This window comes from Acanthopagrus latus, chromosome 14 (assembly GCF_904848185.1).
Source record: "Acanthopagrus latus isolate v.2019 chromosome 14, fAcaLat1.1, whole genome shotgun sequence".
Classification (NCBI taxonomy): domain Eukaryota; kingdom Metazoa; phylum Chordata; class Actinopteri; order Spariformes; family Sparidae; genus Acanthopagrus; species Acanthopagrus latus.
Genome location: NC_051052.1, coordinates 16,465,091 through 16,489,171, shown reverse-complemented (window position 1 = coordinate 16,489,171; position 24,081 = coordinate 16,465,091). Strand labels below are relative to the sequence as shown.

Here is a 24,081-nt window from a genome sequence, read left to right as displayed (position 1 = left end):
AAACATCGGGTTCGACTCTATCGGATTTTCAAATTGTCTGCTAAGCTTTAACAACCTTCCGTGCCGGGTCATATGCAAATTTAATGATACTTTTAATGGACTTTTGTAAAAGTCTGACATCTGTCTCACTTCATTTCCTGTCTGTGCCATTTTTTTTATTTTATTTTATTTTTTTTATAACTCGTTTAACATATTGTAGTTGTTTTACATACAGTGTTGGATAACTTTGACCTCTGGGAGGTTAACTTCAAAGTGAAAACAACCACAGAAAGGTAATTCATGTAAGATGTAAGGGTTTACTCCACTTCTGTGCCATCTGTAGAAATAAAAAATTGTACACAACAAACTGAAAGATGAACAGCTTGAGTTCAGGTGGGTTAACACTTTTACTTGCTCCCGACCAACACAAATGTGTAAGTGTGTGAAACTCAAATAGCTTCAGTACCAGAGTGAGCATTTTTAAAAGCGACTTCTAAAACAAGTAAATATTTCCTTTTATTTCATTGTGTCCCATGCTTATGAAACCAAATCTTAATATCTGGTCTGAGATGTTGGAATTTCCGAACCCTGAATACAAAGACTCTCACAAAAACGTTTCACCACACAGCAGTTTATTTGAAGTTTTGAAATCATCCCCATATGAGGATTTTTCTTTGTTTTATCTGTCTGCTCTAGCCGTCAGAAAATCTTTAGGGCTTTATTTCTAAATATATTGGCGCCAGCAGGAGTTAGTTAAGTTTGTCTTGAATATACTTCATCCCATTCTCCACCTGCAGCCATATTTACCCACTATCCCCCGGTGTGTGTTTAAACCAACATCCTTATCATTTAACAAATTCATCACTGAGCAAACACCGCGATGTATTCTTTTTTTTTTTTTTTTTTTACCATTCGCACATCTCTGTGAGCGGTCTGCCTGCGCTTTAGCAGAAGAAACCCTTTGATCGTGCCTTTCCTTGTAATGAATATTCATCAAGATGGTAATCTTGTCAACTTCTGTGTTTACGGTTGATAGATCTCTTAGTTATTTTAATTGCCTTTCATGAATATTTCCCTCTGACACATTGATTCATGTGACGTAGTGGTGGTAAGAAGCAGCAGCGGCAGCAGGAGGAGGAGGGTATGAATGGTGGATGATGTATACTTCTACTGGCAGCCTCCAGGCAGCTGCTCTATTCTGAGTGAGTGACGGTTTGGGCTGAAGGTAAGAGGACTGCTAAATCTTCAGCGCTGCTGCAGAACCAGTGATTACTCTTCCCTGTAGCACTGAGGCATAAACCATGCTGCGAGCACTGCCAAGGCTGCAGCATGGACTTTGGTGGGACTGCAGAGGAACTGGCCCTTGTGGTATGGCATGGACAGCTGCCGCAACCCCCCCCCCACCCCCCCAATCGTCCACCAAAACCCAGCACGGTCCAAACCTTGAACGCAGATTACTCCTGTCACTCAGACCAACGGTCAAGGTGAGGATTAGGGCTGGATTAAGTGTCCGGTTTCTGGACACTCTGCATTCCTGGCATACTCTGGAGGTGACCACACTGACATGCACTGTTAGAGAAAGACAGGGATATGGAGGAGGTACTGTACCATCCAAAAGTGTTTGATTACTACTTTTAAACCTTTTACAAGAATAGTTTTGGAGTCATGAACACATCTGGACATGACTCAGACCAAAAAAAGTTCCATGTTGTTATCATATTACACCATAAAAGCTCATTAACACAGTGTAGCTGGAAGAAGAAGAAGGACTTCTCTTCTCTTCATCGGTAAACACTGATGTTTGGTTGAATGTGAGTTGTGACGAGGATGTCTAATGCCAACATCGGCATGCGGCAAGTTGTGGTGTTACGTGGTCTAAATTTTGGAAAGTGAGTCCTTAATATTGACCCTCCCTGCCATCATTGTAAACTCAAACCAGCCACCGTATTTCATCACTTCTGGTCGATCCCCTAAGCTGTCAGACTTCTCTGTTTTTAAGTGTTTTTCTGAGGTTGTTGAATTTGATTTTGAACCTTGCCCCCTTACAGCTATTCTGGGGATTCTGCCAGCAGATGAATCATGTTGCCTGGTTGGGAACTTACCTTTCTGCCTCCTTACAAGCACTGGGTCAGAGACTTATTGGGCCGCCTTAACTAGAGAAGGTTTAATTCATCTCCCGTGGGAAAACGTGAATGTGTTTTTTTTTTTTGTTGTTTTTTTATGACCTATTTACTCACCCTATTTCTCTTCTTCCCATTCTACATTCTCCCTTTTCTTTCACTTTATACCTCTGGATGTGACGTAAGACTCTGTGGGCGTTGAAAGCAATCTGACTGTTGTTGTGTGTTTACCTGCCTTGCTGATTACTTTGTGTTCTTGTGTTGATTACTGCCTTTTTAAATGATGAAAATTAATCCAGCAGAAAAGGAAACAGTGACCAAAACCCCAGTCTGCTAAATGTCATGATATCAATGTCCACACCACATAAAATTCTAACTTTAGATCATAATTATTTAGCATTTTTCGTTGGTTTTAAGTCCAGAGGTAATGTGGCCAAAATTTGACATCTCTCGAATGTTAGAACCAGCTAGAATTTACCATCTGACCAACGAGTCCATTGTCTTTCTGACATTTAACTTTTGTCCGGTGCCGGCTGGGTAAACTCAAGGAAATGGGTCCATTCAAGGAGCACAAGAATGCACTGCAGATGTTTTTGCCTTGCAGTTGCCAGCACCTCCAGCCCTGCAAACACTTGTTCTCTTTATGTATGGAGTTTTAACCAAAACATCCATTCATTTTCCTTTTCTCTTTCCGGTGGCACAGTTTGGACTCCATAGCATAGGTTGCATAAGAACAGTCTCTCACAGGGGAGGAAGATGCTGTTTGTGCTTAACAAACCTCTCTCAGCTTGGAGAAGAGGCCACTTTCGATTCCACACAAACCTCGTCCCTGTGAACTGAAGAGCCCTCTATTGTCTGCCCTGAGGGAAGAAAACCAGTCGGCACTCTACAGCAGGGGTCACTGTTGAACTGAAGCATTCGTTTAAGTCAGCAGCCATCTGCCTCACCCTCTCTCTCTCGCTCACTCTCTCCTTTCCCTTCACTGTCAGGGAAAATTTAGCATGACAGAGCTGGAACAATAACTTGATTTAATATCTAGGTCAGGCAAAATCTTCTAATCTTAGCAAAGAGAATATTTATTGACTGGGGGTGAGCAACTTGCAGTGTAGGCTGCTGTTAACGGATAGATTGGGGATGAATAATTAAGTTGTGGGCTGCATCTGCATGACAGAGGAGGTGCACATAGTGGAGTGCAGCGAGCGAGGTACCGCCTTGTCAAAAATGCTTGGGGGGAGAACGGGAGCAGAGTGATGAATAAAAATAAGGCATTTGATTAACGCGGCAGGTTTGTAGAGGATGTGGTGTGGAGTTTTGTAGGTCACGGTAGTTAGTCAAAAGGGGAATGTGAGGGCCTCGGTTTATATCAGAGGTGGAAGCTCATTTTTGTAGAGGGCACAACCTCCAGGTGAGCTCACAGAGCGGCAGAGGTGCTCAGATAGCGTGGCCATGCCTCTCGCTTTGGCGTTTCGTCTCGGAAAATTCAGCAGGAAATCACTCCACTAATTCAGCCTCCGTGAAATTTACAAGGGTGTGAGAATGCTGCAGCAAAGTCTATCTGAGTAATAAGACATTTTGACAGGTCACAGGGGAAGAAGCACAGGTGTAAATAACAAAATGAGGGTCCTCGTGCATGCTGATCAACTGTCACACTGTCAGGGCTTTAATAAAACAAAGCCGATGTAATGTTGTTAGTAACACCTGTGCTTTTTCAAGCATGTCCTATCAAAATGTCTGCTGTGAAAAGGCCTATTGTTAAGGCCAGCATTTTCTTGTTTTGTTAGAGAAATTCAATAACTCAAGAAACCAAATACAATTGCAAATACATACATTGATACGGTATATTTATGAAAGATATATATTCATTTGCTGTGAACAACTCAAAAAACAAGACGTCCCCAGAAAGTAATTCGGTCCCCTGAACGCTGTATGAAACCAGACAGGTGGCTACTTAAGAAGGTTTCTGAAAATATTGATAAATTGTAAAACAGTAGTAGGTCAAATAAAAATGTCCACACTACATGAAACTCTACTGTGTTGATATGTGATTGTTTTTTTTAAGTTCTGATAGTTTTAAATAACCAAAACTGAACCTTGCTCCAGCATTTGAAGTTCGTATCAACTCGTTGGATTTTGACACCAACTTCGTTTTCATTTCCCGACATTTTGTCAGGTCACAAAGGAAGAAGCACAGGTGTAAATAACAAAATGAGGGTCCTCGTGCATGCTGATTAACTGTCACACTATCAGGGCTTTAATAAAACAAAGCCGATGTAATGTTGTTAGTAACACCTGTGCTTTTTCAAGCATGTCCTATCAAAATGTCTGCTGTGAAAAGGCCTGTTGTTAAGGCCAGCATTTTCTTGTTTTGTTAGAGAAATTCAATAACTCAAGAAACCAAATACAATTACAAATACATACATTGATACGGTATATTTATGAAAGATATATATTCATTTGCTGTGAACAACTCAAAAAACAAGACGTCCCCAGAAAGTAATTCGGTCCCCTGAACGCTGTATGAAACCAGACAGGTGGCTACTTAAGAAGGTTTCTGAAAATATTGATAAATTGTAAAACAGTAGTACGTCAAATAAAAATGTCCACACTACATGAAACTCTACTGTGTTGATATGTGATTGTTTTTTTAAGTTCTGATAGTTTTAAATAACCAAAACTGAACCTTGCTCCAGCATTTGAAGTTCGTATCAACTCGTTGGATTTTGACACCAACTTCGTTTTCATTTCCCGACATTTTGACAGGTCACAAAGGAAGAAGCACAGGTGTAAATAACAAAATGAGGGTCCTCGTGCATGCTGATTAACTGTCACACTGTCAGGGCTTTAATAAAACAAAGCCGATGTAATGTTGTTAGTAACACCTGTGCTTTTTCAACCATATCTTGTCAAAATGTCTGCTGTGAAAACCCCCCTTTTTAAGGCCAACACTGTCTTGTTTTCTTTTTTAATATGTATTTATTTATTTGCCGTTCCACAACTTAATAAGCAAAATGTCCCCAGAGAGAAATTTGGTCCCCTGAATGTTGTATGAAACCAGACAGGTGGCTACTTAAAAGGTTTCTGAAAATGTAAACGAAGTAAAACAGCATGAAACAGTGTTGTCTTTCAAGTGAAGCTTGTTTATTATTTACCTAAAACTACAAAGTGCATCTTTGAACACATTACTGGGTTCAGATAAAATGCCAATGTTACCTTTTTTCACAGCAGCCATTTTCAAATGAAATAGCAGCTAATCACAGGTGTTACTAATCACATTAAAGAGGGCTCTGTCTTCATTGATGTCAACCTACAACTCTGATTCCAAAGTAGCTGGAGACGCTGTGGTTCTTTTTTACTTTTTGATATTCAGAATGAGTGTATATACAGATAAGGTTTGCTGAAAGCAAGGTCGTCCACTCTTGGAGGAATTCGTCCCTCTCCCGTTTGGTCGGAGATACAGGCTCCCTGAGGAAAAACTGCAATATAGGTTTAAATTCTCCCTTGTTCCAAGTGTAATGAATGAGCTTAATTTGTTCTTAATCCTTGACTGCTCTGCTCAGCAGCACTTTATTGTTGCTACTTCTCTATTTTTTTAAAGAGCAGTTCCATTGTCTTTTTCTTTTCCCGTGTCCCCGTCTATTGTGTTTGTGTTTTTACTTCTTCTGTAGACCAAAAATCCCTCAAGGGGTGAAAAAGTCTGAACTGTTTATATTTTCAAAAAACAATAAGTAACAGTAGCTCAGTTGTTAGAGCGGGTGTCCCATATACAGAGGCCCTCCAGAGTTCATCTCTGGTTGGAATAATTATTAGGAGAATCTTGGAACTCCTTAGATCCCAAACTGATTTCAAAATATGTTATTTACACATTTGAGGTTTGGTCAAGCTCGTGCATCCGCTTCAGACGCGTTAAGGCTTTTAGTTTAGCAGCTACATGAAAGATTTCAGCTTTAAAAAGAGTGAAAAATGGCTTTTGCCAGACGAGCTGAAAGGAACCAATTTATGTTTAGTTTTTTTCCTGTTTTTTTTTTTTTGCTGTGAAGCTCCTGAAATGTTTTGTGCACTCCAAAATTTCACCCAACTACCCATCAGCATGGAGGTGAGTAGATGATGACTGAATTTTCATTTTTCATCCTCACTTATCCTGTAACACTGGCCGCTACCCGCCACAAAACTGAAAGATTCATTAAGCATAATTGTTCCTTCTGTAAATGTTTTCACTATCATACTCACAGACTCTCTCCACATGCCCACACTCATTAAGGGTTCATTATTAAACATGAAAAATACGAGGAAAAAAGCTTCCAGTCAAGAGCTTAGACCAAAATCACATGTTAATAGAATAGGTAATAAAAGATGGTAGTCGGACCAAAATGTTATCCTTAAATTAATTCATAAACAACTGAACAAACTGAAAACTGAGCAAACCCCATTCATGTTTGAAAGCAAATTTGAGCTATTTACTTATAAATAGATTTAGCCATTATGTCCATCTTTGAAACACAAATAAATAAATCCATTCCCTTCTGCCGTCACAGCTACAATTAAATATATAACATGTAAATATCAGTAAGAAAAAGGAACAGACTGTAGCTGTGACCCGGCCGTTCCTTCATAAATCAGACGACTATTTATCTATTTCCTGCGACAGTGATGTAACAGTTACTCCTCGCTGGATGAGAAGAGAGGATCTTAAGGAGCTGCTGATCAATGAGGGTCTTTAGACGGGGCTTTGTGAACAGAATACCGAAAAGGCTCCTGGGAAAAGCTCGCCCCGGGGTCGCCCAATCATTCTGCAGCAGACCGAGGCGAGTCAGAGAGTCCCTTAGCTGGAGGGGAAGAGATCTGTCTTTAGACACCAACTCGTTCACTCGGGACAAACGGGGACTATAGGGAGGGCACGGGGGCATTTGCTTGTATAGTCACAGGGTCTGAATATTAATTAGAGGGATGCTGAAGGCTCATCTAACCTCTCCAACCCTCTTATTTTATAACACTGCCATCAACTTTGCTCCGTTAATCCTCTCGCCTTCACAAGAAAGGTGCCAGCCGGTATCATCGTTGCCTCTAGCTGCAGGTGATACCTGACCTCTCAGCCCGATGCTTGAACTCTGGATGCCCCCCTCTGTCTCAGCAGTTGTGAGGGTATTTTAAGTCCTACATCATGGCGCTCTGGTGTTGTTGTTTTTTTTTTTTTTTGCGTGGTGGATTAAGGAACATTGCTAGACTTAAATTTTGGGATTATGAGAAGGCTGCAAATGAAACACCCACAGTCAAGTGTGTCTGTCAAAGAAGATATGCCCAAGCGTTCAAGGTTAAAAATAGAGCTGGCAGAAAATTCTGTAAAAATGTTATAGAACGCTGACTTGGTGTCTATTTAACTATCATTAAGTGATTTGTTATTATAGCGTTGTATTAGTTAATCACATTTGTTTATGCTCACAGGCTTGTACCTTTGAATTTGTCTAAGAATATTGCTGTTTATACCCCGAACGTATGACTAATGTTGTGCTGGTCATCCTACCTGATCTAACTGTGCGATCATTGTGACTTTATCGTGAACTGAAATGTCGCACATGGACTTTTCTGAACGTGTTTACTGCTTAAGCTCAGAGTAGTCAGGACATTAAAAGGGGCACAGATAAAGAAGATTAAACAGGTGAAATTAACAACCATATAGACGCCAGACAGCATCCTGTCCAAGGTGACTGAGATAATTAAAGAGTCTTTTTTATCTTTACAAATGATAAGCATGCCATAGACATATGAATTATATCTCTAATCGCTGTCATTCATCTCAGCTTTTTAGATGCCTGTAGGGCGTTCGATCAAATCAATCATGACAAGGTTTCACATAAAAAGAAGGTCTTAATATCACCTCAGAATCCAGAATGCAGATCAGGCATTCGATGGGTCGACCTCTTGTCTTGTCTCGACTCGTCTTGTCTTGTCAGTAATGAGGTTATTCAGGGTGGACCGGCTACTAGTAATTATTTTTCTTGGGTTAATGTGCATTTATTTAGCACGCGTCAGCAATCTGCACATGCATCTTTTCCTGCACCCACACGGAACAGCTAAAGTCCGAGACATACTGTAATCATGGACCGATACAAGATGATTCACCCTGCATCATATGGAAACACACACACACATAACCACACACTTACAACAGATCACTGTGACGATCAATAAGAAAAGAATAACCACACTTGCAGTCAATCAATGCAGAGTGTCGGCATCCTGTATAGATGTGTGTGAGCGTGTGTCGGGTGAATGTGCTGTCGATTGCTCTAGCTGGTTTTCATGAAAAATAAATTATGTTCATGTGTACTTGCAGTGAGAATCTATGTTGTGCAGGAGTGGCTTCAGGTCTTGAGCGTCCCTGAGTGTTAAATCACTGAACCAACACCTGTTTTTTTTAAGGGCCTGATACAGTAACGTTGATGATAATCGTCCAATTACAGCAAATAATAGATTGGGAGAATTACGTGAAGCATCCAGGGCTGGGAAGCGATGCAACTTCAAAAATACTCCTGTGATCACGTAGCATTACTGGTCGGTGCCCCAGTACTTGTTTACAATCTAATTAGAGACAGTTTTAGCTCTTCTTTATAAACATATGTCCATTTAATGCAGATAAATTGTAAGAAAGCAAATGAAAAAAGCTAAATCACCATCAGACGATAGCTGATGGGTTCCAATATTAAATTCAGGCCTCTTCTGCTCTGTTTCACGCAACTAAAACCAGCTAAAACGTCACTGGTCAGTACAGCAAAGACCGGAAATAGAAACCAGAACTTCTTCTGGGCAAAATCCTGTCCCTTGCCTGCAGGTTCTACATCCATACACACATATCTGTTTATGAAGAGGGTTAACGCTTAACTCATATTTAAGCCTGGCCCTTCAGGCTTTCCTGTATGTATACTACAGTTACAGTGATTCATGTTAATGCCACTGAGATGTTGTTGTACGTGTGAGCCAAGGTTTCTTAATGCTCATCATATGTCTGACAGTCTGGTTGTGATAAGGTTCCCTTTTGTATAAAAGGTATGTGAAGAACGGATCAGGTGGAGAGCAGAATAACTAACGCTCTGCAAACTTTAAACTTCAAAGATATGATGCAGAAAAAAAATATGTTTCGACGTTTTTGCAATAAAAAAAATGTGTAACTTTGATGTTTTATGTTTCATTTGGTCTGATCCCTGTTCCACGATTGATTAATGTATACGCTGATATCATTTAAGTTGCATAAAGACAGGGAATGAAAACAAATATACACATCTACGCAGCGATATCAATGCAAACAACCGCCTCTTTGTAAGTATACTGGCGGGAGTGTGTGTGTTTTATTGGGTGCTTAAAAAAAACAAAAATCCTGAGCTATAAAAACTGAGATACAGCACATATCAGCCTTTCCAATAAACATCTCACAGCGTTTTTTACACTCCTATCTATCCACCAACCCCAAAACACACAACACACAGACACATAAATCTGTTATTATTCAACAAATTTGCCAATTTCACGAGAAGATAAAGCCGCTAACAGAGTCTATTTGAGAAAATATTAGACCTTATCTCGAACGCACTGAGCGGCGCTATCTCCGAGTTTGATGACCCGCCTCTCCCGGTTTTGTCAGATCTGCTTTGTGACAGGATATGAGAGGTGGCTTGTGAAAGTCTATCAAGCTGTCACGCTGTTGATTGCGTGGCAATAGTGTCGCCGCTCGCCCCTCTGATGGATGATGGAGCCCGGGAGGACGGACCGGTGGAGACAGATGACTGACTGTGATAGTGTGAATGTAACATTCCCCCGGTGAGTGGGAAGCATCACCTTGTTCTGCAGGAGTGAGCGGTGGGACTGTTTTCAGGCTTCGAGGCAGTTAAAAGCCATCAGCGTGGGAGAAGGTACTTATTTGTCTGAGCTGATAGGGCGGGGGGGATGAGGGAGGGGAGGTGTTGGATGTTAGTGGACTTTGGGAGTTGTTTCCTGAGAGCCACGTCGTGCTAGAATCCTGCCCGAATCATTGGAGGAGGCGGCCATGACAGTAAAACATCATTATAACCATGCAGAGGACAATCCAATCAAAGCCGGCAGACAGAAGCCCTGAGCTTCACCCTGAGGTTCTTTGATTTACTGGTGGTGTTATTAGGTGCATGCAGACTAATTCATCAGCGGACAGATAGCAGGAGGGGGCCTCACAGCGGAGCTGCACAGGAGGACACCGCTCTCATTGAGAATCCACAGGGGCCCAGGGACGTTTGAGATCATACACATTAACAAGTCACTGCGCTCCTACAGTTAGCTTGGATGCAACACTCATCACGTCAGCCAGACCATAGTTTCAGGCTAACAGGCTAGCACATGGCAATCAACTTTTCAACATTGACTAGTGATGTCCAATTGACGTCCTTACAGGGTTCAAAATTCAAGTTTTTACTATGTCATTTTAGACATCTTTTCAGCTACAGTCTCATACGTCTAAAGAACGTGTTGTGGTTCCAGATTAAAGACTTTATAACATTTTACTCCATGCAGCAGACGCTACGGGAGGGATTTGAATGGCAGGTCTCCATCAGTGATCTGATTGAGAGATGTACTTCACAGACTTATACCGACCATATTTTTGTCATCCAAGCTTCAGTCAGTAGGCTAATATTCCAACACTGGATGACAGAAACAGGTTGTGTAATAAAGTTGATAAATAGCTCCCCTGGTAAAGTACATGCCTCATTCAGACTACTGAGGTTGAGTACGTACTGATAGAAACTAGGCTATTATTCCCAGTGATAAATTGTAACATAAAACATGTTCACAAGTCCTGTACTTCAGTATGAGTACAACGCTGTTTTGCTGTGAAGCTCCAGAAATGTTTTGTGGACGAGAAAACGTCACCTGACTTTCCATCAGTGTGAGGTTGAGTAGATGATGAGTAACTTTTCATTTTTGGGTGAACTTCTCCTTTAATCTGCTGCCAAGCAGTCTGTCTACAGGATTTTTGGAACTTGGCCTTTTTATTTATCTCGTTTCAGCCACTCAGACACTGATTCTGGTGCTGGTTTACACTCGGTGCTCCGGTTCATCCCTGAAGGTGTTGCACACCAAATTTCTTCCACACCAAACTCAGACAATGTGATCTTTACGGACCTGGAACAAAACACAGAGAAATGGTTGAATGGGCTCATGAATGGATGGGTTCTTTGCCATGTCCTCTCTTCTGCCTCCAGACATTCTCACATTGTACAGCGTCCCCAACCTTTTCCTGCCAGTTACAACAAAACCAGAGATGCTGTTGGCAGTGTATCAGGTTCGGCTGCACATCTCTTGGCACCCCTTCGTCCTCCAGGGGAGAGGCAAAGGCAGATACAGAGTGACGGACCGGACCTTTCCTGGGCTACAAGGTCGAGCAGATGGCAGTGAAATAAACAGGTCAGATGCCTGGGATTGAATGGCCCGAATAAGACAAACTGACTATGCTGTCGGCCTGGAAAAGAGCCGCCTCTGCCCGATCATTCATGCCCGTATCAAGAGTGACGCTGTCGAACAAGCAGCCAAATGGCCAACAATGACTCGGCTGGTGCTGGAATGGCAGCGTTAGCTCAAACAAAGTGGATAATAACTTCCTCTTTCATTGGCAGCGGAGGCCGTCATCAGGCAATTTCACTTTTATTCCTGACCAGCGTTAATTATCCTGCGATGAGGCCTGTCATAACCATTACATCATGTAAGCGGAGCGGCGCAGCGATCCCAGGGGCTGAGTCGGCGAACTCCCATCTGGTGGTGTGGATGTGACTGATGGCCGGACGGAGTGATTTTTTTCCTTTTTCCCTGCAGAAAGGAAATTATATAAACAGGAGTAGTGAAAATGTTGTCCTATGCACATAGATGTTATGTTAAATATTCTCACCAGCCCACAGGCTGGTTGTGCCAGGCCCCCGAGCCCACCCGGCATATTTTGCACGGTTTAATCCCACACTGTTTTTCCAGGCCTTTCATTCTCCTCGCCGCCGATGTTCTCGTCTCCTCCCCGCCACTTTATCCTGCCACGCGCAGAGCATTCCTCTCCCTGTTCAAACACTGCCTCCGGAGTGCCTGCCCTTGTTAAAATACTCCCCAGTTTTTTAATTTTCGCTCCGAGTCCGCGTTCCGGGCTCCCACCTCTGGAATGCAGAGGCGCTTTCTTCCGAGGAGAAAATAAAGCACTATCTGTCGCCGCTGTTGTCATCTCGAATCGAGGACGGCAAAAATTGTTGTGGGGGAGAAATTGATTGCTGCTCAGCGTTGAAGTTGAGGTGATCAGCTTACAAGTCTGTCTTTGTGATGTCTCTTTTCCCGTCTATTGTTTTGAAGTGTTTAAAACTTTAAGATCTGTGCAGAAGCGTCTGAGGACACAGAAGACCTCTCAAATGTTTTTTTGAGAAATGTGCTCAGTCATCTTGTTGCAAGGATTGGTCCGTAAGATATATGAAGTTACATCCAGCAGCTGCTTAGCTTAGCTTAGCATGGAACAAGGGGAAGCAGCTAGCCTTGCTCTATGTGAAGGAAATGAGAAACAGTTTAAAGGGATAGTTCGGGTCACTTGATGATGGATGTATGAAGCGTATAACCCATGTCAGTGTGAGTCCCAAAGTAAGTCCCACCTAGTGCACGCTATGTTTTGAACATTGTTTGGCGCTATATGTTGCCATCAGACAATGTTTTCTTTGGCCTTGCATTCCACTTGTGTGTAGGAGTGAATACGGACGTTGCATGGATGAGGGAATGTGTTTAAACAGTGCGTACACTCAAACGGATACTATGTTTTCCCCTAAAACTACGTAGTGCACCTTTAAACAGTTGCTGCAAACTTCTGTTTCCAAGTGCTCAGTACATAAAAAGTGTTTCTGAATCATCTTGTGACCCAGACAGATTTATCATAAAACCTCTCTGGGTCGGTCCGGACCACTGATCTGTGCTGAGGTTTCTGCCTTTTTCACCATCAACCGAACATTTACTCCCGTCCACCATGTTTTCCTATCAGTGTTACGCTACATGTTACACTTTTGCTGTCGTTCAAACACAAGGGGACATTCACGCAAGCTAATTTTTCTGATTATTCTCACACCGCATGAATGCATCATGAGAGCATGTCGAGCATTCAGATCTCCATCATATATGAAAAATTATTGTCTTATCTTGGTGTTCCTTTAGTGTCTGAACTCTCGAGAAACATTTACCGAACGAGGCACAATGAATGACAGAAGACGAAGAAGTCCGTGTGGGAAACAAGTGCACTTTATCTGAACTCATTACTGGGATTTATTTTTCATTTGTTATGAGGAAAACACGACTTTAAGGCTCAAAAAAAGGGGGATTAACTTGCTGCGACAGATAACTGTGCAGCTATTATCATTGTATATCTATGCAATTATGCCAGTAAAGCAGCACACACTGTCATTACTGGAAATGAGCTCTGTAAGTGAGAGAGCGGAGATGTTAGAGGAGGCTTTACAAAAGCAGATTGGGGAGTTTTTAAAGATGTCAAGGAAAATACCCATAACACACATTTTGTCTGAAGATGGATTATACTCAGTCGTTTCTCCGTTTGCGTTACAGCCCTGTCCTCTAGTCGAGAGATAAACAAAAGTGGATTTCTCTTTGCCTTTAGAGCTACTGCTTCTGGCGAAAAACTATTACAGCGAGCAAACACTATTACAGGGGAACAAAATATGCCTCTGAAATCTGAATATCATTAACAAGAGGCTCGGCTGAGTAACACTCGCCGCCCTTGAAGATGTTTCATGAAATACAAAAGGCTTCGTTCTACAAAGAAGTCGAGAGCGCTCAAAGACGTCAAATCTTTTGCCGTCAACTTCACCTGAGGGAAGAAGAAAAGAACTGGATTATAATGCAAAAATGTGTTTTAAAGACAAAGTTTGTGGATTAGGCGACCTTTGCGGGTCCTTGTCCGGCCAGAAATAGACTTTAATTGATGTAGACCCACTTTCAAGGGGAGAGGAAAGACAATGCTGCTGTTTGCGTTGCGTCAGTGGATTTAACTCACATGTAATAAAAGTTTGATGAAGTGCAGTGGTCTAATTCGTCCCAACTGCTAAACACTTCTTTAACAAACTGCTGCTTTTTGAAGTAAGTGTTAGCAAATGTCAAAAAAGAAGAGACATATTTGTGGTATGATGAAAAAAAGATATTGCTGCTCTGCTGCCATGCCAGTGGAAATACCGCCGCTCTGCCTCTCTCTCTCTCTCTCTCTCTTTTTTCCATGGAAAGCTGGATTTGGGAAAAGCCTTCCCTCTCTCCTCCTCCTCCTCCTCCTCCAGCCTTCACATCCGGGTCAGTTGGGTTGGTCGGAGCTGGGTGCTGCTTTCAGGTACCCCTCGAAAACTTGTAAACTTTTGAAGTCTGGAAGTTGTGAACACATCTCCTTCATGCCTTTGAATGAATATGACACTTAAGATTCTTCTTCTTTTTTTTTTTAAGAAATTAATGTTCAAGTTGTAATAAATATATATATATATATATATATATATATATATATATATATATATATATATATATATATATATATATATATGGACTCCTACAATACAGGAATTCCATCTGGGAAAGTTTTTTTTTAGGGTTTGAAGATAGTCGATCAATTATAACCAAAACTTTTTTCTCTCCTTATTTCAAAAAAGAATAGAATACTCTGTCACTAATTTGACTTGGGACCCACTTAAGGACCCTGTTTTTTTTTTTTTTTTTAAAAAAAGGCTTTTGCAAAGGCCAAACAGCACAATAAAGTCATATAACTGCAAAAACATCTCATCAATTGCCAATCGATTGGAAATATTTTGGTTTATTAATCATTAGTGTAATCTATTCTTTGTTTATTAATCATTTAATGATGATGATGACACATTTCAGCTTCTCAAATGTTAAAATGAATCTTTTTTTAAGTCCTCTATGATTGTTTTTGAACTTAGAGCTTTTATTTAGCCATATAAAGAAGTCTGAATGCACCAACTTTGACACTTTTTTGCTACTTTCTGACCAAAATTGTTAAGGTGGCATATGTGCAAAAACAAACTCAAATGTTGTTGTTACATAATAATACATCAAGATATGATTATTTAAATATCTTTGTGCGTGGCTCACATTAAAGTATTTTTACTTCATTGGGGAGCTCCTGCACTCGAGTTGCGTCGATTCCGATCGCGGAGCCAGCACGTGAAGGCATCACAAGTTGAGCAGCTCTCAGTTAACACACAGGCAGACTGATGATCCAGCTGCTGTGTATGTGTGTGTATGTGTATGTGTGTGTGTGTGTGTGTGTTTGAGGGAGAGAGTGTGAGTGTGTGTACGCGCCCTGACATGGACACAACTGGCGCTCACTGCTGAATCTGGACTCGTTTGCGGTGTCACGGTGACAGCGGGGGGACTTCAGCCGAGCGACAAAACTTCTTCCACGGCCGCCCTCATGTGATATCTCCCCCCTTCCACCACCTCCACCACCTCCACCAGCACCACCAGCCATGTCCAAGAGCCTGAAGAAGAGGAAGCACCACTGGACCAACAAAGTCCGTGAGAGCGTCCTTTGCAGGAATGGGGAGGGGGAGCTGGGGCTGGAGCTGAAGGGCGGCGCGGAGAATGGACAGTTCCCGGTCGTCGGCGAGCTTCTCCCGGGCGGAGCGCCGAGCAACAGCGGCCAACTCTTCCAGGATGAACTCCTGCTGGAAGTCAACGACACCCCGGTGGCCGGACTCACCACCAGGGACGTCCACGCTGTGGTCAAACACAGCAAAGACCCGGTCCGACTCAAGTGTGTCAAACAAGGTAACTTTTCTCTGTTTTCCCCCGCATTTCGTTCATTTTTGTCCTCAACCGTTAGCTAACTGACACGCTTTTGTGTTTTGACAGCAGTGCTATTGTCTCCCGAAACTGATACTCTCCCGTCTTTTGCTCGGTTCTTCACCCGCACCACGTCAAGAAAATTAACTTTTAAAACTGTTTTTACGTAGTTTACAACCTTTTGTACCCAAATATTAACCTCATTTCTTGTGTAGTTGTTGTAAAAAAGGTGTTTGAGACGTGTTTTTAGCAGTGTCCTGTTGCTAAGGGTAGCTTTTTTTTTAAGGGGGTGTGTTGCAGAAGATACACACTCCACAGCCTCACACACACAACTACACACACTTAAGCTACACACAGCCTGTGTGCATAACTAATAATAACAAATACACAATACTTCATTGAGGCTGCATTCACTGTAATACCTCTAAATATCACGCAGCCACCACAGGTCAAGATTACAGGATATCCAATAAAGGTATAATACCACTCACATAAACACTGGATTAGATTAGAGATGTTGGGTAAGATTATTAATTTGCCCCCAAACCAAACCGGCCTCACACGCAACAATAAAACAAACCCAGCACACTATTACAAGCAAACATCTACTTATTTCTACATTTTACAACACATATTTTGCCATGTAGGAGCTGAAACAGTCGGGTTAATCTTGGATTAGTCGATCAATTGGCAATAATCTGTCAAAACGACAAGTTTGTAAGCACCAGTATGGGCATTCTTTGCTTTTTTTTTTTTTTACCAGTAAAGGTGCAAATACACACGTAAACACTGGATTAGATTAGATTAGATGTCGGATAAGATTATATGTTGGCCCGGGCTCACACGCAACAAAAAAACAAGTCCTGCAAACTCTTACATGCAATCATCTCCTGACAAAATAAAGCATCACTTGTGCACAGTTTACACATTTTACATCCCACATTTTAAGATTCATGAGCTGAAAAGTTACTTGAAGCGATACCACAAGCAAATATGACCTGTAGCAGCATCACTGACACCTTATGTCAACAATTTATATCCCATTTTTTAAAATCATGTATGAGCTGAAACATGGATTAGTCAACCAGTTAGCAATAGTTTTGTTTATTATCAATCATATAATCAGGGGTCCAAAATATGTCAAAACAAGAATTTACAACATCTTTTGACCTAATCTAGGTGTTACACCACTGACGTAAATGCTGGATGAGATTAGATGTTGGACATGATTATTAATCTGCTCCGAACCAAGTCGGTTTCACACGCAAGTTCAGCACAGCATTAAAAACATCTCACCTAAAAGTCTGTCAAGTGCGACTAAACATCTTTATCGGTTGCATCAGTGCGCCTGATGTTCAGCAAGAACTTTAAAACTTATTGCAACTTCTTGTTGCGTGTGCTGAAGAAAGACAGTTATCTCCACCTCCCTTAATCCTGTTCACGATCAGTTGAATGACTTTCTAAGAAGTTAATTCAAATATATTGTTGGTTGTATCAAAATTATGTGCTTGTGCAACCACTGTAAGAAGTTGATCTGGAGTCTTGCTTGTTTTTAGCCTTCTATGATAGTAAACTGCATATTTTTGACTTTGGGTCTATTGGTCCGCCATATGAAGAAGTTTACTGTGACTGTGCTTAAATCTCAGCCTCTCAAATGTTAATATTTACTTCCTTTTGTCTTCTATGATGGTAAACTCAATATTTGGGGATTTTGGGCTCTGGCTCTGCCATATAAAGAAGTCTAAAAGCACCAAATTGGACATTTTTATACAGTTTATCACCAAACGACTATAATAGAAATTGGCAGACCTGGATGTGTAAACGTCTGTGATAATATAGCCTTTGGGTTTCTTGTGGTTGTGAGTTTGCTCATTTTTTGGACTTGAGAGAAAATTGCTCTTCATTTACTGTTTAACCTTTGAATCACATATGTACTTTTTTCCCCTGCAAAGCAGACATTTAAGTATGCAATATTTATTATCCAATTTATGCTACGTTGAGTGGGACTAAATTGGATTTGGAAAGGATATTGTATAAATATTAGAGCAAATCCCCAGGTCCCTATTTCAACATTATGGCGGTGTCACGAGAAATGAAAAATACGATGAAGTATGATAAGGTCACAGTCATTGAATGCCTCAGACCCTTTTTTTCTTTTCCTGAGCAGTGGATTGCTTAAGTGAGTGTTTCACATGAAGCCAAGTTTGTACTCTTTAAAAGACTCCATAAGTTGTTGGACACATGCAGCAGCCATGTTGACTCATGCGTGTAAAAAGGAGCACGAGTCATGTAAATGTGCCCCTGACTCCAAACTCCATCTAACGCTTGTCAGCTTTTCTTGCTCTGGATGTAAAGCTCTGATATCACGGACACGCTCTGCTGGCCGTCTGCTTCTATTGATCCTCGCCGCTAATGACGCCGGGTGTCTTGCATTGTGAGCTCAGAGCAGCAGGATCTTTGGGGCTCTCGTTTTGGGGTGAAAAATCAGAAAAGCCCTGTAAGAGGCTTTGGATCAAAGTGTGTTTGTGTGACGATGTGTGTGCGTTCAGCATCAGACCAGGAATTTATTCAAGAGGCAGCCGAGCCTGTATCAAACTAATGTGCAAGTTTTTTTTCCCATGAAATATTTATATTCTCCAGTGATTGCTGAAGTGATTGATATTCTGGCTTTGCCTCCCTCATTTTTGCCTCCATCGGTTGTTTACAGTGAGTGTCAAGTTGTTTTTAATATGTACATTAAATAAATATTATGGAGGGGGAAACACTCCTGCAGTGTCCTTGCAGCTGTGGGTTCAATAACAGATAATATTCACTTGAACTCCTTTCATCTGTTTCAGTATTATCACAGTAAGCCAGGCCTCACGGATGATACACACCACTTTCCCCGCTGCTGTATAATTTTTATAACAAAGAGAGTGTGTAATTAGGATCTTCCCTCATGAATCGTTTGTCAATAGTTTGCTTGGTAACACTTTATCGTAACTATCATTAATAGATACACTTATACTTAAGCAAACTTCAGCTACCATGTCATTTAAAGTATTTGAGAGACAATACAATCTGTGTTTATGTGTGGACATGAAAACCAGGTTTTTTTTGGCTTGTGTGTCCTATGATTGACAGGCTTCTGATTGGCCAGCATGGCCTTACGGGAGAGGTTATTTAGCCACATGCTGCTTTGGCATGTCCTTGACCGTCTTTCATACCGTTGGCATGGATGGGAACTTTATTGAAACCTGCAAGGAATTGTTTTTTTTTTAAATACCTGTGTATGTGTGGACTAGGCCTTCATAATCATACTTGGCTGGACAATATTTCAATATTATGTTGATATTGTGATATGACGGGATGTGTTGTCTTAGATTTTGGATATTGTTTTCTAGTAATATGGCATAATTATTGTCTTTTCCTGGTTTTAAAGGCTACATTACAGTGAGGTGATGTAATTAGACCATTCTGCTTGCTCTTAGACCATTCTACTAATCTTTGCTTAACAAAGGTTAGTAAATGCTACCTAACTAGCTAGCTAACATATAAGGGTTATATGGAGAGGAGTTAGCCTGATGTTGCATCACCCACATCAGCCATGTTTGCTGCTTTCTGTGGTAATGATGGAGAAAGAGTTAAAAAGGGACAGATGGCTGACGTGTCTTTAAGATGCATAAATTACACTTCCAATAGAGATAAAAATAGACATGAAGCTGAAAACAAAGACAACCAATCTGATCAAAGGTGGATGAAAATAATGATTGTACTATTGCATACATACTTGTGGCAGGAAAAATAGGTGCATCTATAAATATACAGTCTGTAGAAGAAAATAATGACCAGCATCTTCAGTATATTCAAGTCAAGTGTTTCTCTTAATTGGAAAATAAGACTCCAGGAGACACAATATTAACTGTCAGACGATCTGCAGAAAGTGTTTGAATTAGCAGCACTTTCTCTTTTACCAGAGCTTTCTCTCCATTGTGCTCATGCTTAATGTGTTTTTCCCACGCTCTATTAGATGGTCGACAAATCACTTAGGCAGACGTGCTTGGATCTAGATAAATATTGGTTATTGTTAGAACTGATAATGTATATAGCTGTAAACAGAATAAGGTAATCGTAGCATCCGGTGCTGGGTGTGTTTGGAAACATTATTGTAGGTATAAACACAAATATGATGCAAGGATTAAATAACATCAAGCAATAACAATAGGGAGAACTATGAGAATTGAAATATGAAGAATTACTGCTTGAGTCTGGGTGAAGGTTTTGGTAAAAACCCAGAGAGCAGCTGCTAGGTTTGAAATGATCCATTAGTGGACTTTTCAGGAATCTGAACTGTTGTTATTATTAGCAGGAGCTACTTCAAATAGACAAACTGCCAGCAGTTAAACTTAACACCTTCTCCAATACAAGGTTACAATGGACCAGCTACGACCCAATAAAACGGTCATAAATTGTGCTTTGTTTTGCCTCCTTTTGCTTCTAGCCAAGGAAAAGGGTCACACTGACCACGTTACACGCGTGGCTGATCTCCAAAGGTTGTTCGTGGCCTTTTTGAATAATACATCAAGTTCACTTTTGTGGTGGTCCGCTGCTTCACTAATGTCACGACTGTATAAGTGCTGTTCCTTTCTCTTGGGAGACCTCGTCTCAATTTCCAACTCTTCTTCTGATCTTCTTCGTAATTACATGAGCTAGATTATGATTCACACTTTTTCCCTTCATAGTGATCATGAATCATGTTTCTGCTCTCAAGCACTTAATTTCCTACTTGCTCTTACATGACTTTAATTTTTCACAACATCTGAAATCCCACGCCTGTTTCCCCTCCAGGTCTTTTATTAGTCTCTAAGGTGAGCATTAAATTAGATTGCCACCAGTAATCAGGCTTGGCCTGTAGTATTTAGGATGTAATTAGGATCTCAACAAAACACTGATATATAATATAAGAGAGCATAGGGTTCAGTTACGTTCCCCGGGACACAGCGAATTCTCATTAGACCAAGACGTTATGGATAATGTTAGGAGTGGGCTGAGACTTCTTTCACGTTGCTAATGTAACCCCTTTAGATTTGATGCTAGTAAAGATGAACGTTGGAGTATTTCACCCTGTTAGAGCTTGATATACTTGATTTAAGCTTTGAACTTGTATGTGCATGACTGTTTCTGTAGGGATTCATTATCCGCTAGATAGGTGTCCGTGCTGTTACCCCATCTACTTTCAGGTGGATCAGGTATCAGATTAGATACAGTTTATTTGTAATTGTCTTATAAAACTGTTCAGCTAACAGTTCTGAAGTGATGGAGGGCCAGTCTCTCAGGTCTTGGCACTGAGGTTGGCAGTGTTTGAACAGAAAATATCAGATCGATGGATCTCTAGTAACCCAAGTTACGTCGAAGTAAAGATAACCAGAAGTTAATGCCATGCGATGCCGAAATTAATAAAGTTAAGTCCATGAACAGTGGGGATAAAATGTCAAGTGCAGGCAGCAATAATGACCGAAAGATTTAGAAAACTAATAAACCCGTATCTGCTGCTTGTTGGATATATTTTTAATCCTCCAGGTGCACACAAGCCTGTGGGCAAGTATGTGAACAGCACCACTTGTATCACAGCCACTTGCCAAATGGTAGAAAGAAAGTGTATCTGGAGCTTCACAAATTCAAATCTCTATTAACTCAGTCTTACCTTGGATAATCTGCCTGAAGAGTAAAAATTCAAACAGTGGCTTTCTCTGTAAGTCATGAATATTGCTGCTGAGGCATCAAGATAAATTAGCTTTACTTCATATTCTCTGCTCCTTTCTCGCTGCCCCTCTCTCACACACACTGAACTGCCCCAGTTCAGCTTCCCGTTTCAGCTCCAGTGAAGGATTAATGCAGCCAACTATGGAGGCTGTCACTGCATCTTTCACTGCCACTACGGTGAGAAGCTCTTACTGTAGCTGTACTTCACCCGGGCTGCAATCTGACTGCTGATTGAGCCTTGCTGAGTGGTGTTGGGTGCAGGTAAGAGCAGACATTTCCAGGTCAGCCGAAGGCAATCAGTGTGCTTGCCGGGTGCCCACTTAGTGTGTTGGCTGGTGTTGGGGAAAGTCATTACAGAAGCCTGAGCACGGGGAGCTTTTGCAAGGCAAAAATGGCAGCAGTTTTAAAAGGTTGTTTTTAGCCAACAGTGTGGCTCTCGGGAGTAGTGTCAGCTGGTCCACCACTTTGGTCCAGAGGTAGAATATCTTCACATGTATCAGACAGATTACTCTTGACACTGTTGGAGACAGTTGTTTGTAGACAATGGATCCCAATGACTTCAGTAACAACCTGACTTTTTATCTAGCATGCAAGATGTTACAGGAAAAAAAAAAATAAGGTTAATATCCAGTAGTTCTTAAAAACTGTTGTGTTAGTGTATCCCTGATCTTCACAACAATGGTTGATCAAAAAACCTTGACTCCGAGCGTGTTTAGTAGCTGTTCTGGAGCTTTCTGTCATTTCACATCATCTCCATTAGCAGATGGAGCTTGTCAGTTGTCATGAAGGTTTAGTTTTTCATTTTTCCTAGGCATTTGGAGTATGCCTAGGTACTCTTAGGGCTGAGGGGGATGTGTTGGGTCGGTTTTAGTTCAAAGAGAGAACTTTTATCAGTAACCAATTGGTGCTAGGTGTGCAGTCCATAATCTAGTCTTATAACGCTTCAATAAGAAGCCTTGTTTTGTTACTGTCCAGTTTTACCTGCATGACTTGTTAATGTGAACTTGTGTTTCAATGGATAAAGCAATGAAAACTCTTCTTAACAGTGTAGAAATCCAGCACTTCAGTGAGCCTGGTAAGTAAGTGCTGTAACCAAGCCATGATCAGTTGCTTGGTTCTCTCTCTCTCTGGCAAAAACTTTTTGATGAGCGGCTGACGATGACGTTTCTGCAGAAAGTTAGGTAAGTTCCTGCAGACAGGACTCAGAGCCAGGATTTAGACAGGCTTTACTGTTGACATTTCAACCACAACTGGTCCTCCTCAAGTGCTTGCCAGAGGATTTGGCCCAAATGTGGCCAATAAATCTCTATCTATGACTAATACGGTGCGATTCCACCTCTCAGTTTTGTTCATAGTATTCCTTGTCCTTGTCTCACCTCACGCACCTTGGGCACATTTGATTAAGATTTCTGTGCAGTAATTTGTCCCCTCTGTTGTTGCTCTGTTTCTGATTAAAATATTTATTAATAGATAATGTCTGCACTTGCAGACAAACCAGGAATACTGTGCATAATGACATCCCACGTCTGCTTTGAAGATTCTATACTAATGCTGCTTATTTGATGGATGAGTCACTGTCTTGTGATATGCATGCTGTATGGCTGTCAGCTCTGTTGGAGCAAATATGTAGCATAAAGTCATTTTATATGAAGGTCAGCCTTGTGCGTCCAAAGATAAAATTGTTTTGCAGGAAGGAATCCTGAGCATAAGAATCCTTACAACAGAGAGACAATTCGTAAAGGTCCACCGCATGAGCTGTCCAGTGCAGCTCAAGGGAAAACCAGTTTGTTATGACACTATCAAGTCAATGGCGTGTGCCAAAGTAATGGAATGATTGATGTGGGTGATGATGAGTTTGGACTGGTCACTGGTCTGTCGGTGGGGGGGTGGGGGGTGTTTGAGAGATGGGACGGGGCAGTCCCTGGGAAGTTGTGTTGAGTCAGACATACACTGTTGCGTGGGAGTGTCTTAATGATTCTCACTATAGTCAGACCCATCTGTCTTCTTGTCAGGGTCCCATTGAGAGTGTTAAGTTGCACCAGCAAGTGTTACACAGAAAGTGTGATACACAGGGAGACTCACACACACACACACACACACACACATTTAAAGAGATGCTGTGTGTGTGTTTATATCAGTACGTCTCGGGGGGCCTTTGCACCACTTACCACATGCTGTCCAATCATGCCTGACAGAGGTTTGGTGGAGAGATCCTGTTGTCGTTGCCTCTGTTATACTGTTTGACTGCCAGGCTCACCTCTGGGGACAGGTAATGATAAGGCACACACGCAAGCTCACTCTCACACACATATAACTACCTTTCCTTCCTTGTCAACAGCAGCCATCTGTTATGGCAGGTCTGAATATTCCAAGAACCGAGGAATAGGAAGGCTGCAGACTATGTGGTAGTTTGTGT

The 24,081-nt window shown here is 41.4% G+C and overlaps 1 protein-coding gene across 11 annotated transcripts in view; it reads left to right on the top strand.

The window, feature by feature from the left end:
* The window catches only part of magi2a (membrane associated guanylate kinase, WW and PDZ domain containing 2a), a 266,178-nt gene that overhangs the window by 30,578 nt on the left and 211,519 nt on the right, over positions 1-24,081 (top strand). For 4 of the 11 annotated variants that reach the window (XM_037122091.1, XM_037122089.1, XM_037122098.1 and 1 more), the window contains exon 1: positions 15,300-15,908. The exons of 2 other annotated variants lie outside the window; for them this stretch is intronic. In XM_037122091.1, the coding sequence (XP_036977986.1) occupies positions 15,608-15,908 (301 nt within the window). In that variant the 5' untranslated portion in view covers positions 15,300-15,607. Of the gene's footprint in view, positions 1-15,297; positions 15,909-24,081 lie in introns of those variants that run through there. 5 more of the 11 variants (XM_037122090.1, XM_037122100.1, XM_037122097.1 and 2 more) reach the window with 3 other exon arrangements.